This window comes from Crocodylus siamensis, chromosome 1, assembly GCF_052110815.1.
Source record: "Crocodylus siamensis isolate JL-2025a chromosome 1, ASM5211081v1, whole genome shotgun sequence".
Lineage (NCBI taxonomy): Eukaryota > Metazoa > Chordata > Crocodylia > Crocodylidae > Crocodylus > Crocodylus siamensis.
Window position 1 is genome coordinate 175691664 of NC_143395.1, and position 14694 is coordinate 175706357.

Consider the following 14694-nt stretch of genomic DNA (forward strand, 5'->3'; position numbering starts at 1 on the left):
ATATCGAGTCCATAAGTTTCTGTATCTAGGAGGTTGATAAAGTGAAGTTTATAGGCTCATCTGAAAAGTGGTTTGTAAATTCAAACAAGCACCGACAATTGCTAACCTCATCACCAGAAGCCAACTTCCTACAACCCAAAACACACTGAATGGATCCAGACCATGCCATGACAAGACATGCAAAACCTGCCAACGTATCTCCAGTACCCCCACAAACTGTGCACCAAAATATATCAAAGACAATCATACCCAACTATCTGTGGGGGCACATTTCTCACAAAAAAAACATTTGGTCTCCAGTCTCTCAGTCCTGATCCTCAAAGGGAATTTACAAACCACTTTTCACAGACAGGCCTATGACCTTCACTTCATCAACCTCCTAGATGCAGAAACTTATGAAGTCTATATAGACATTGGGTTTATGACACACTACAACCTGCCTGACATCCAACTCCCCAGGTACCTCTCCACTTTTACCTGCACTGTTACATCCTCCCTCTCCCCGCACCCCCAGCCTGTCTCACCCCCTGATGCCTCTATTTCCATTTTAACTGATTGCCTTTCTTGCCTGCATTGCATGCCAGCCTCTGGCTTCTTTACTATTCCTTCCATCCAGGAAGAACACATGCACACCAACTAGATGCTTTCTCAGCCTAACTAAAGGTTTTAAACCTGAAAGCCCATGCCTCACAGATGGCATCCCAGGCAGCTAAGCTGAACTCACCTGGAACCTCAACCAGCAATCCTCAAGCCTCTCGAAGATCTTAGGGGTCTGGGCTTTCCCCAGCCAGGACTGTGCATGTGTGTGGTGGCTGGAAGTTATAAGGCACCTCCTACCCACCTTTCACCAGGAAGAGCCTCTGTCCTGACATTTCCTGAGGCTGCCATGCCGCTGGCAATCCCACCACGTCTCCCGACCCTGGCAGGGTGCAGTTTTGGTCATCATGGCCAGAATGTGGGGCCTCCTTCTTCCCCGTAGCCCCAGGTCATACCTCCAAGTTCATCCTGGCATGGGAGCTCAGCAGAGATATGTTCTTCCCCTGCTGGCTGGTGATGCAGTGAGTGCTACCTCCACCTCTGAGAGCAGGGCATTAAATAGTTTTTAAAAAATGAAAAAAGAAAATAGGTCCAGATGGAGTGAGGAGAGTGGCACTTATCCATCTGCAGGTAGAGCTTGGGGAACCCCAGCAGCAGAGGGTTCACCTTGAGGAACGCCAGCTGCTCCACCAAAGCAGAATCCAAGCAGGTGCGGTGGGGTGTCACAACATCCCCAGCAATGCTGAACACCCTCTCACTTGGAACACTGGTCGGTGGAACACTGTCCACTGACAGGACAGATGTTCCCGGGCAACCATAGCCAAATTCTGCCATATCTAGGTGCGGCTTGCTCAGTAAGCCAAGTCCAGTGGTCACAGTCCAGTGGCTCCACATTCAAAGCTTCTGCGCTACCTGCCCAAGGCTGGAGTTTGGTGCATCTGGACACCACCATGGAAGCCATGCTTTTGGCCCACATTGGCAGAAGCTGGCATGGAGGAGACTGGCTGCTGCTGGGAGTGCTGGCACGTGGAAGTGGATCCCTCTCTTCCATGTCCCCTCGCCTCTGCCCTTCTGCCTCCCTGACCACCAGCACCTCCATCCAGTGATTGAGGGTTTTTGTGCTGCCAGTGCACATGCTGCTCTTCACCTTCGGGTTGCGCATACCCCCTAGCACGTGAACCGTACTGGACCACAACAGATCCGGCCATTTTTTGGTGCCCTCCTTCAGCCACCTCACCAGTGCCTGCACCTCTGGTGAAAGGGACTTGCCCCAGCCAGGAGCACTGATCCCCTTGAACTTCTCCATTTGGGTCTCAAGCTCCTTGACTATGGTGATCACCTGGCTAAGGCAGGCATTGCTAGCGCTGAGGGTCTCAGTGGCCTCAAGGAACACCTTGAGGACCAGCAAGATCTGGGAGATGGTGTCCCACTCAGCTCTGTTAAGGGGGCTGCTGATCCCAATATCCACAAGCAAGGCCGTCTCATGGATGGCCTTCTGTTGCTCCACTAGCCTCTCAAGCATCAGGTATGTGGAGTTCCACCAAGTCTCCACATCCTGGATGATTTTGTGTTGTGGGATGTTCAGCTCTGCTTGTTTGTCCTGCAGCAACTTGCCCCCCTTGATGCTCTGGTGGAAGTAGCCCACCACCTTCCTGCATTTTGAAATGACCTGGCTGGTTGTGCTGGTGCCATCACTGGCAGCCCTGTCCCCCTCCAAGGCATCCCTGACTATGGGGTAGAGCTTGTGTGCCACACAGTGGATGCCAACAAAGTTGGCATCACAGACCACCTTTATCGTGTTGGCCACATTGTCAGTGACCATGAACCCACAGTTCCTGCCCAGTGAGCCACCCCTGCACCATGTGGTTCATGATCCCTATGATCTCCTTTGCCCTGTTGTACTCATCCATCACCTTGGCTTGAAGGAGAGCCCACTGACAGCCTAACTGATGGCACCAGTGCCCTGTGAGGGGGAAATAGGCATGATTTCCACCCCAGCTGCTCCCGATATCCAAGGTGAAGTGCAAAGCCACCTGTGGACCTGCATTGTACAGCTCCTCCCTCAAGTACTCCCTGCATGCCTCATACAGGGAAGGCACCACCATCCTGCTGAAGGTGGTGCATGTGGACACTTGGTAGGATGGGGCCACGAGCATCATGAGCTGCCTGAACCCTGGTTGCTCAACTAAGGAGAAGGGCTGGCCATCCAAAGTAAGCATCTCCCCAGTGCTCTGGGTGATCTTGCTTGCCTTTGCAATGTGCCCACCTTTCTGTCTGCCTTTGCCCCACTGTTCTAGGGTAGCCTGCCTCTGCTTTGGGGAGAAGGGGGCATTGGAGCAAGACAGGGACTTCCCTTTGGGCATGCTCCCACTGGTGCCAGGCTGAAGAGGAGCAAGGGCAAGGGGGTGGTGCCTGTGGAGATGTATCATTATCCCCATGGTGCTATACTGTTTCTCCTCCTTGCCCCAGCTGTTCTTACATCAGCAGTGCAGGGAGATAGCATACCTGGGATCATCTGCCACCTCAAAATGATCCCACACCACACTACCCCTTCACTTCTGGGGTGTGGGTGTGGATCCCGCCTGACCTCCTCCTCACCAGGCACAACAACAGGAGGAGCTGACTCAGCTGAGCCACTTGCCTCCACAACCTCAATGTCAACCTCCTCCAAACTGCCTTCCAGGGAAGGTGACCTGGCTTTAGGAGAACTCTGAAGGGAATCGAGCACAAACTCAGATTCCTCCTCGCCCCCTGCCACCCCCACCCCCAAATTTCTTTTGCTAGGGCACTTAGGTCCCCTGCTTCCAGATCCAGCTCCTCCTCTGGCACTGGAAGGCTCAGGCTGGAAACTGAAATGGGGGTAGAGGAGACTGTCATGCTAGTGCTGCTTGCCATGCTGGTGGGCTGGGGGTTATTATTATGGCTGGTGTTATTGGAGGGAGTGCAGATGCAGGCACTGGTCCCACCTTCTTGCTGCCACTAGCATCAGAAAAAGCTTCATGCCTCCTAGTGCTAGGGAAGAGACTGTGTCTAAGTTTTGGGAGGGAACTTACAGCTCTCCCTCTGTCCCCTCTCCCTCCCTAGCCAGAAGACCTGGCACCTGCATTTCTAGAAAACTTCATATTTCATGTGCTGGAAACAAATGTGTGTGTGTGTGTGTGTGTGTGTGTGTGTGATAAAATTAAATGCATGTGTACTGAGTGGTTTCCAGACAAAGCACTGCTTTCTTTTTTTTTGGGAGGGGGAAAAAAAAGAAGAACAAATAACAGGAATTTTGGGGAAGGGTAGGCAAGGGTGAATAAATAGGAGAGGATTGGCAAATGGCTACAAGTTGTAGGAAAGCACTACCAAGCTGCAAGCTTACAGAACGATGCTGCAGTGCTCTCAGTCTCTGCTGCTCCTGCTGGGACAGAAGCAGCTGCAAAATGGCAGAGACTCAGTTCACAAACAGCCATTTATGCTGCTTCTCTGTCCCTCCCCCAGAGCACTGGGATTGGAAGGGACCTCAGGGACAGATCCTTGGCACTGGCCAGCTACAGATGTCAATATCAGAGCAGTCCTACACGCCCCACCCCAAACAGCTCCAAAATATCCAAACCGTTTCAGAAACATCTGACATTTCTGAAACATTTCAGATGGCCCGTTTTGTTTCAGAGCTGTTTCAGAGCCCTGTGTTTCGTTTTGGATTCGGTGTTTCGACCACTGAAACATCCAAATCCAAAACAAAATGAAAAGGCAAAAATTTCTCACAGCCTTACTGCCCATGCAAATTGTGCCTCTTCTGCCACAAGTTGGCCACCCCAACTTAGAAAATGTTTAATCCTACCCTGCCAGCTACACACCAAAACCTCCAATCTAACATGAGTAGTACTTCCTACCTGGTTTAATTGACATAAAGAGGTTGTATGTTATACACTCACACAAGCTGGTAAACCATTCACTTTGTGGGATGATGCACATTTATGGTAATTTTAATTCAAATGATGCCGTTGACTTAGGACCATTCCTTAGGGGCTTTGACTGTAGCAGTATTCTGTAGGCTGAGACCACAGGGAAGGTACCTTGGGTTCTTTTTTCTTGACTGGGATGGTTCAGTTACGGATGATCCTTCCGTGAGCTGGACTCAGTGAGGTCCCTCCCAGCTCTGCTTTCCTACAATTGAGCGACATACTCGTGCTCCTAAGCTGAAGGTTCAGGCCAGCCAAGCTCTATACAACACAAGCTGAGAGAAAAAGCAAAAGGCAAAGCCCACTGGCTTTAAAATGAGAAAACTATGAGAGTCTGCTGATGTGGTACAGACTGCAGCAAAATAATGTCAACTACAGAACCAAATGAGTAACACTGATAACAGTTCCATATTGTAACACTGATAACAGTTGCATATTGTAGATGAAAATCTGCTTTACAAGAAGAGTAAGTGTAAAAGCAGCTCAAGTTCATCCACTCAAGAAGCACTAAGAAGTTAGGAAATGCCAGAAATAAAGTCCTCATTACCTCTAACTTTACCCGTCCCCCACCCCATGCATTTACATTATTTTAAAGGGTTAACTATACAATGGCATGCTTTTTCAGGACAGTCCGACTGGCTGCCTGCAGCCCCCAAGGGGTTAAACTGTAGCCCTCCCACTAGTCCTGATGCCACACTAGCAACTGCTCCAGCTGCTGCTGTAACTGCTGGAGTCTCTGGGCTCAACCTCCCTTCTCCAGCTTCTGTTCCTTGCCCCCCACCCCAGAGTGAATAATGGGGCAGCGTGCCATGGTGAGGCCAAGGGACTCAGGAAGCCCAGGGCTTTCACACAGCCTGAGAGCACCGCACGGTGCAGCAGGGAGGGGTGGAAATGAGGTGCAGTGTGCACCAGGGGGCACATGGCCCAGTGTGAAGGAGTGCTGGAACACTGTTGTTTTGGGAGATGGCAGAGGTGGGTGCTCAAGGCCTGCATAACTCTCATTCCTGCCCCCAGCCACTCAGAAGTTAGATAGCTCTGCTTGGTTGAGTTCTCTGAGGAGGTGGTTCAGCTAGTGAGCAGTTGTCCAGTATTAGCTCCATTACTAAATGTATAGCCCCGTGCTTTGGTGAAACCCTGCTGTGAACACATCTTCTGCAGTTTCCTCCTGGGCTTCAGCATGGCCTCATCATGGTAACCTCTGTTTTGCAAACATGAATGTCCCTTCAGACATGCTCCAGCATGACAAGATTATCCCCTGCCTTGCAGCGGGAGGGGGGAGTGGGTGGAGAATCTGAAACATAGGAGGGGGCTAGAGCCACAAAAGGTCATGGGCATTGCAGTACTGAGCATTGCAGCACCTACCCTTGAGGTGCCTTGCTACTACTATACTGTCTGAGTTCCTGACTGAGAGAGTTCCTGCAAAAGCCTCCTAGTTACTAGCGTAAAGACAAGGCTGGGTAGGCAGTATTCTTCAGCTGTATGCTCAGCCCTTTCCCTACCTCCCTTGAAGCATAGGCACTTTGTAGAAAGAAATGTAAGAGTTATGGGACAAGTGAGAGAGCAAGCAAGAACAGCTGAACTGTGATAACACTCCCCTCCTTTAGAGGATTTAGACACTGACTCCTTTAATGAGGACTTCATTCTTAGGACTTCCACTGTGCTCTGTACCTCCCAAGAAAATCAGGAGTCCTGGAGCTAGTGAAGATATCTGAAGGATCTTGGCAACCAGTTTGACCCTCCATTACCAAAGTGGTGGGATGGAGGGGATTAGATATCCTAGCAGGTGCTCCTTAACTGCTTGCTTTTTCCCCTTCATTAGCAGCTGCTACAGCCAGGCATGATGCCATTGATTAGATATAAAACAAATCCACACACTTGGAATCACCTTAGCAGTGTTCGTTGATGTGTCTGGCTGTAGAACTGGAGGTAACCAAAGTCTGCCAAACTAATCTAGCCATACCTGTGCGGCTTTGGTAATGGGGAGGACCTTACTTTGCCTGGCATGAACCGCTGGAGCATACTTAGGACCTTATGCATCTGTAGCAAGCTGGAAAGGCTGGGCTTAGCCTTTTCATGAAAGCTTGTAAAATCCTAAAATTATCTGTGAGGTAGTTGAGATTAACACTGCTTAATCCAGGAATTAAAGGGTTAGTGTCAGCCTGTTCCACCAGGTGGGAAGTCTTCATGCTCTAGTGATAATGGATAGGTTCTGAATTTAACCAGCAGGCTGAGTCCAGGGCCAGCAGGACCACACAGGTATGGGCTTTCAACACAACAGCTGCTGTCCCGCACACCACGTAGTGGATGGTCTTGATGCCCACTACATACGGAGGCAGCCTCAGCAAGTCCCAGGGTAAGTGTTCCGAGTTCCAGCATCCTTGGACTTAAAAAAGTCAAGAGGTGGAAAGTGAAGCAGTGGTGCAGAGGGTCCTAGTGCCAGTGATGGCACTGGGTCAGCACAAGAGACAATATAATGGGCACTATGGCAGAGAAGGCTGAGATCTCCCAGTCTGTAAAGTAAGAGGTTGCTACTGGGGCAGTTGTTGTGGATGAGTAACCAAGGATGAGTATTGTTCAAAGTTGCAACACATCTTGGTGGAACTGAAGCTACCAGTGCCAGAATGTAAGACTTGGTGGTGGTGCTGTGGAGGGCTCCCTCCAGCACTTGTCTTTGAGCTCCCATGGCCCTAAAAAACATGTCCCCTGCTCCAGGCCTCTGTGCCACAGCACTTTTAAGCCTCACCGGAAGCTATGGGATTAGACTTCTATGATCTTGATAAATGAAGACACAGTTGCCATCAACTGCTGTAGTTCACATACAATAAAGACGGTAAAGGATTACCCTGAGCAAGCATTGGCTTGGTGTCAGCAAGGAGATGGCAAGTAGAAATTAGGGAAAACTTTCACTTTAAAAAGAGAAGGTAAGCTCTGGACCAGGAGTCCTAGGGAAGGCGTGGAAGCCCATCATTTTGGAAAATAGGCTGATGATGCAAGTAAACTTGATTCTGCTTCAGAGGAGGATAGATGTGAGCTCTTGAAGTCTCTTACAGTCCTACAGGCAGAGGCATAACAGGTCAGCCAGGCACCCTGGGCAGCTGCACTTCCAGATGCTGCTGAGCTGTTGTGACTGCAACCACAGCTGCTGTTTTTTGATGCCTCTTCTCCACCCTTCCCCAGGCAAAAGTGAATGCCAGGAGATGCTACCAGTTGCTTCTCCCTAGTTATGCTGCTGCACACTAGTATTTTACACCTTAATTCTTCCAATTTTTCAACTTAGAGGTGTGCCTCAAGATTGCTTGGAAACCACCCTTGTGGGCTAGTAAGCTTTTCCCATCTAGGTGCTGTGAAGAACATCAACTTCTTCTGTGGTAGGGAAGACAATGGAGGGAAATCCCAAATTACTAGGCAGATATGGTCTTTTGGGGAGTGGAAACATCCTGCTAGAAAGATAGCTCTTCATTGAAGGGCTGACGTAGGAAAAACTGATCATAGGTCAGGTGCTAAACTAGGAGCTGAGAAACAATGGGGACAAGAAATCAAGCTGGTATGTCAGTCAAATGGCAACATGCAAAAGGTTTCACCAGAAAATAGCAGCACAACCAAACTACAGGCAGCAGACAGGTAGAGGCAGTCACAAGGGAAAATTAAGGAATGCAGACTAAAGTTGTAGCATGTGGACCAGAAGCAGACAGCCTGCATAGGAAACTGGCAAGTGTGGACTGTTGGGGACTGGAGACATCATCCTGCCAGGAGATGCACCTTTCTTGGGCTATTTGGGCCTTCTAAAACCATTGCAGAGATGCCAAAGTATCGGGTTGCATTGGCCCTCAATGGACATGGGGGGAATGATACCTAGTTCTGAGGTAGCAGAGATGAGCTACTGTTTGAATTGTCAAAAAAACGAAGCTCCTGGAAGAAATCAATTCTGCCCATAAACTAACCAACACTGACTGTTTTTCGAGGGTCAGGACATGAATAATGTCTCACTCAAGGGCTCAGTCAGAGGAACCTGTCCACAATGGATAATACATCTAAACTGCTTTGGCCATTCCTGTACTGTTGTGCGACTGTGCCTCTTTTCTTGATAGAGTGAATCATTGGCTCTGATACAGTTCTGAGGTACTTTAGATAGTGTTACACAGACGTTAACTAATTGCCAATATGCCTGCAATGGAACTATTAATTAGCCTTCTCTTAGATCCATAAATCGAGCGGCTTGGCCTCTGATGCAACACGAGTAGTGGAAGCACCAACAGTAGCAGCCAAACATCTTTGGAAATAAGACACTCAGGATAAGCTGTGTAACATGCTAGGAACTAAAACCAAAGCACAGGCTTGAGTTTGGGTGTTGCTGTATGACAGGGGCAAGCAATTATTTCAGCCAGAGGGCCGCTTACCAAGTTTTGGCAAGCTGTTGAGGGCTGCATGGCTAGCCCTGCCCTTTGACAGGTGCCCCACCCCCTTTGTCACCAATTTGGATCCAGAAGTCCCACCCCCTAACCTCTGACCTTTGTCACCAGATTTCCCTCCCCTTGTTACTGGAAGTAATCCTTTTGCCATCTCAGAACCAGAAAAATACCAAGTTATAGTCTAAAAATCAAACATCTACTACAACATTCATTAATTTGATTTCAAAAAATTATTTTGTCCTGCTTTGAGTTTGTGTAGCGTACATAGAGGTGATTGTATAATAGCTTAAAATGTAGTCTTACTCTCAGGGCTTCTGCCCACCCAGTTACCCCCCCTTCCCCCCCATCTGCCACCACTGCTCTTTTCCTGCCACTTCCCTACCTTCCTGCTTGCCACCGCCACTTCCTTGCCCACCCCTCCCACCGGTGCTCCGGCACCATGCAGTTCCCAGTTGCATGGGTAGGTCTGCAGAATGCAGGAGCAGGCCTGGCTGGCACGGTATGGAGCCAGCCAGTAATTGTGGGGCTGGGCTGGGCTGGGCTGGCTCCTGCTTAGCCTTGTGGTCCAGTGATGTAGCTGGGAACCATGTGCCATTGGAGCAGCCAGCAAGTGAGAATGGGGGGGGGGGAAGTGGCAGCAGCAGCAGGTGGAAAAGCAGGGAAAGGGTGGTGGCAGTTGTAGCAGGCAGGGGTGGACACGAGTAGCAGTGGGTGGGAGCGCAGCAACAGCTGGGCAGGAGTATGGGACCTATGCCAGTGCCCTGGGGCCAGACCTGGTGGGGACCCAGGGTGAGGTGGCAGGAGCATGTGGTGGCTCTGTCTGTCTCCATGCTGGCACAGCCCAACTCGGCTCTATAGAGTCCCTGCCAGCCCACAGCCTGTGCTCCTGCTTCCCCACCCTTGGCCCCTGCTGGCCCTGGCCCCAGGGCACTGGCACAGGCCCCACACTCCCACCCAGTTGTCACTGCACTGCTGCATGCTGCCACTCACTGCCCCCCACACCTGCCACCCCCATTTCCCTGCTTTTCCACCCGCTGCTGTGGAGTAGGGTGGGGGAACAGGCTTCCAGCTGGGGGTGGGGAGAGGAACAGCCAGGGCCAGGCATGCTTTGCTGTTGGCTGATGGGTCCTGCTGCCCCTAGGTCCTGCCGCCAGTTCCCCCTGGGTCCTGCTGCCGCTGGCACCCTGTCATCTTGACAGGCAGCTGAGGCAGATAATTTTTCTAAATTTTTTAGGGGACCCCCACATGCCGAACAGAATAGCCTAGCGAGCCGCATCTGGTTCACAAGCCATATTTTGCCCACCCCTGCAGGGTTTTCTTTCAAAAATGGCTGTCCAGCTTCTTAGCCTGTTACTTTTAACATCAGCTCTGGGTTTGTTTGTTTTTTTTGGCTTGGTCATAAACCACAACCAACTCTGAAACGGTAAGGGTTGAGGCTTCTGATAAAATGTGTGAAGCAGACTAGATTAAATGCACCCATACAAGACTAGATGTTCCAGTCTCTGGCCCTTCAGTACCTTTGATCACACAGACATATATGCAGGGGAAAAAAGTTTGTTTAAATAAGAGTCAGCAACCTACGGCCCATAAGCCAGATTCAGTCTGTGGTGCTGGGGAGGCTGCAGTGACATTCAGCTGGCATGGGTGATAGGAGGGGATTCACCAACACTGCACCATGCTGCAACTGGACACTAGGGCATTAGCCCATGTCACGCAGTAATCAGGCAGTGGAAAGAAGCAGTGAAGGTGGCACCTGGGTCTTAGCACCAGATTCTCTCAGATCTCTGCTGGGCTATTCTGGCCCACTGCTGCAAAGGGTTGTTAACTCCTGGTTTCACCTGAACCACTTGCTTCTCACTCTGGAATGGGGTTGCATATTGACCAGCTTATCACAGGACCGGGGGGGAAAAAAAAAAAAAAGGAAAGAAAGAAAGAGACTTTTAATGACTTAAATAGCATTAGCTTCAACGTGTAAAAACCAGGGCCTTTAAAAAAAAACAAAAACAAAAAAAACACACACACACTGCCATATGCCTCACGTAAGGTATACCTTGCTGCATGCAGTGCACAGCCCACTGCCACCCACCCCACCCCAACTGCTTAGAAATTGGACAGCCCGTTTTATACCATCAGATTAACTAGAAAAAATTGCCAGGCCTTTAACACTTGACAGAAGTCACTAGGGCTACGCGACGCTTCGGGTGGCGATTCGAGCCAGAGGAGATTCGGCCTGATTCAGTGGCCAAATCGCTGAGTCCGAATCAAATCAGGGGACCAATTTAAATGCCCAAATCGATTCAAAGCACTCCAAATCTTCAGAAGAGGTTTGGAGAGCTTTGTTGATTTGGGCAGTCCCAGTGGCTGCAGCAGGGAGCTGCAGCTGACCCTGAGCTGGTAAGTACTAGGGATGGGGGGGGTCTGGGTGAGGGGACCATGGGGGGAAACCCCTGCCAGGCCCCCCCCCCCCACACTCCTCCCACCCCAGCTCAGTACATTAAAAAAGCACCTCGGAGCTTACTAGGTGCTACTACTTGGAGGGCTCTGCCACGAGCCCCCCTCCCCAGCCCCCAACTCACCCAGCCCTACCATGGGTGCCCTGCCCAGGCCAGCTCTGGCCCTTTAAGGAAAAAAACAAAAAAAACAAAAACCCAAGAAAAACCCAGACCTCACCCCTCCTGGTGCAGCCTCAGGGTTTCTTGCAGAACCTCCCACATGGGCAGGACAGCAGGGATCACACCCCCACTGGCAGAAGCAGTGAATCCCAGGGTTTTTTTGTCTTTTTTTTCTTAAAGGGCCAGCAGCACCTGCTGAGCCAGGGCTCCCCCTCTTCTCCCTCAAGTGCTGGGAGCTCAGGCTGGGCAGGGCAGCCATTGCCAGGCTGGGAGAGGGGCAGGGGATGGGCCTGGCTGATTCTGAGATTCAGCTGCTGCTGAATTTCCAAATCAGATTCAGCCAAATCAAATGGGGGCAGTGATTTGAATCACTGAATTGAATCACTGTCCCCCCAGTTGGCTGAATCCGAAGCAACTAGCCACTTTGCACAGGCCTAGAAGTCATGAACTCAAGTGGTCAAAACATCCATAATCTCTCCACTTTCACATTAAATTTACAGTTATCACCAGGCTCTGTAAGGTCAACTTTATCAGTACTTACTTTATTTTTAGTGTATTTGTGTGGAGATGCCTTTGAAAGGAAAACTCCCTGGCCTCTGCTGCTGCTGCAATTACTCTACAATGGCAGAAGACTGGAGAGTCAACACCTCTTCCCCTTTGGCTGCTGTTATTTTATTACACAAATGCTGCATGGATTACCCATTTTCAGATGCGTGTGTGGTTACGAGTGCTACTCTGAGCTTGCATTTGGAAGGCTGCAATGCCCTTGGAGAAGGCACTTGTTTGTAACAGCTGTTCCCAGGCCTGCGTGATGAAGTGCTCCATGGTTGAACTGCTTTTGCTAAATATTTTATTGGTCAAACCACTTCAACAAAAGTACAGTCCATCAAGAAAGCTTGTGGGGCACAGTTGTCCTTTTGACTTGCATAACTTTAAAATTCATTGTGGGATTTTGTTGTTGTTTTTTTGTTTGTTTTTTATATACATTCCAACAAAAACGTTCACAATTTTAAATGACTGCTAAAAAGTCCAGTGTGGAATCTAATGCTGGGTAAGCAAAGCTCTGCCTAACTTGTGCTGAGCACAACTGGTTTCATGTCTTAGGTTTCAGTAAGCCAGTGAGCCAAATACTGCATTTGAAAGATCTTTTTTAAGTATGTTCCATTGGCCGTTTTCTCTCCACAAAGTGCCTTTGAAAAAGATATTTCCAACAGTAAATGGGCTACAATCTAGCCTTCCACCAATGTCCGCTTTCTACATATGGTGCTACAACTTTCACATTGAGGAGGGCTAAACACAAACCCCTTTTCCAGACATGTATGTGGGTCACCCATATTTTGTTTTACAATTAATACTTCCACAACTGAATTGCAACCTGTTCCCTTCAGGGGACTGACCATACACCTTATAAAAGCAATTACTGAACATGGAGTGTTAGTGGCAGTTTACCAAGAGATGAAGTGTGTCTGGCCCCAGAAAGTGATAGATTAAGTCCAGGCTTTTAAGCTCCACCCAGAGCCTGGAGATGGAAAGCACACACCAAAAAAACTTGTTTTAGGTAGTAGCAAAGATACTGTGGAAACTTAAATATAAGTGGCAAAGGAAGTTAATGAAGTGCTCTAGACACTTTCAAGCATCATCATTTCCCATTATTCATATAGCAGGGGGTGGAGAGATGCTAACTGAAAGCAATGAAGGATGAGTAAACCATTGGCAGAAATAGCTTGACACTGTTTTCTAATTTAACAAGGCTGCGCTGTTTAGCCACAGCAAGCAGGCAGCTGTGGTGCTACTCAGTTTACTGGAAGCGTGATGTTTCCTGGAAAGTACGGTGTCTCTTCCCTCATCCCTGATCAGCCAGGCCACTACATGGTCTGCAACATCCTATAGGAACGGATACCTATACCCAAAGTCCTGCTGTGGAGCAGCTGTGTTGAAGTCATAGACTCATTCTGCTTAAAGTGGAAACTATTTTTCCTCCCTCTTAAGAGCTTGTTTTTTTGACCTCAACAATGAGTAAAGCTGGTAAATCTTCCAACACATTTAGTCAGAGAATACATCTCAAAAACCAAGCCCATGAAAGAGTTAGTTTTTTTGATGCACTGTTGTCAGGAAAGGAATCAAACGTTTTTATGAGATTAAGACATTCTAGTTTGGCATTTTCTGAATGGTATGTTTCAATTCTGTTTTAAAATGCCTTTATAATTTAGAGATGGCTATTCTAGGGTGGAAAGAAACTAACTTGAAATGTTCTGACTGATCAGAGATGACCTTTTTGAACATTTCTTGTGAAATACAGAATAGTGATTATTTCAATCCAATTCAGGAAAATAGCATTTCGAAATCATAGAAATAAAAACTCTGGTTCCCACACACCTCTGATGAGAAAGTAGCTGTTGATTGTAGTGTCTTTGGAATGATGGACGGCAGGGCCCATTAAGAGCAAATCAATGTATATACAAAAAGCACACAAAGTGCTTCAGCAACCTCAATCTTTTTGTTTGAATTGGTGGAATTTATTAATGCCTTATACTACTCTACAGAAGGTCAGTTTGTGCAACACAGAAGTCCCTATGCAGTCTTAAGTTTTTTTTACGAAAAACTTTCTTCTGAATTGATATAACCATATTGACTGGTGATGTTGGTTGAGCACCTTCTTTGCCTATGTTGTAACGTTGGCCTTTCATATTGATTGTATCCTAAATGAAAATAATTGTGTGGCAGAAGAATTGATCAATGGTGATACGGTAAAAATATATAACAGCAATAGTGTCTGTCAGGAAAACACTTAAGTATGATTTGTAATTGTTTATATGGTCTGTTATGTATAAATATCCTCAAAAGTAATACTGTATTATATTGTAAATTAAAATATTCATGCATGAATTTATTTTTCAATGGCCAAGATTAGTATGATTTCAAAATACCTGTGTGTCAAATAAATTTGGTTATTAATTTTCATTGTTGTTTTCATTTTTACTGTCCAGGTAGTACAAAATTGACATGTTTACCTAAAGAATGTCGGACTCTTTAGATGGGCCATCATCTCTTGATGGCCCAGATATAGAATGCCATGTACAAGACACCCCCAAGAAACAATTTAAAAAAATTCTTAGTCCTTTTAGTCCAAATAACTTGAGTTTCGTCCATCTCTATTTCCGATATAATTTGCATCAATGAATGTAACAC

General features: G+C 48.1%; 1 protein-coding gene across 1 annotated transcript in view; it reads left to right on the plus strand.

Annotated features, from left to right (window-relative positions):
* Positions 1-14516, plus strand: part of EML6 (EMAP like 6) — a 324512-nt gene extending 309996 nt beyond the window's left edge. The window contains exon 41 of the mRNA XM_090049525.1: positions 12058-14516. Within this exon, the coding sequence (XP_089905651.1) occupies positions 12058-12082 (25 nt within the window). The 3' untranslated portion in view covers positions 12083-14516. The remainder of the gene's footprint in view (positions 1-12057) is intronic.
* Positions 14517-14694: the final 178 nt, after the last annotated feature.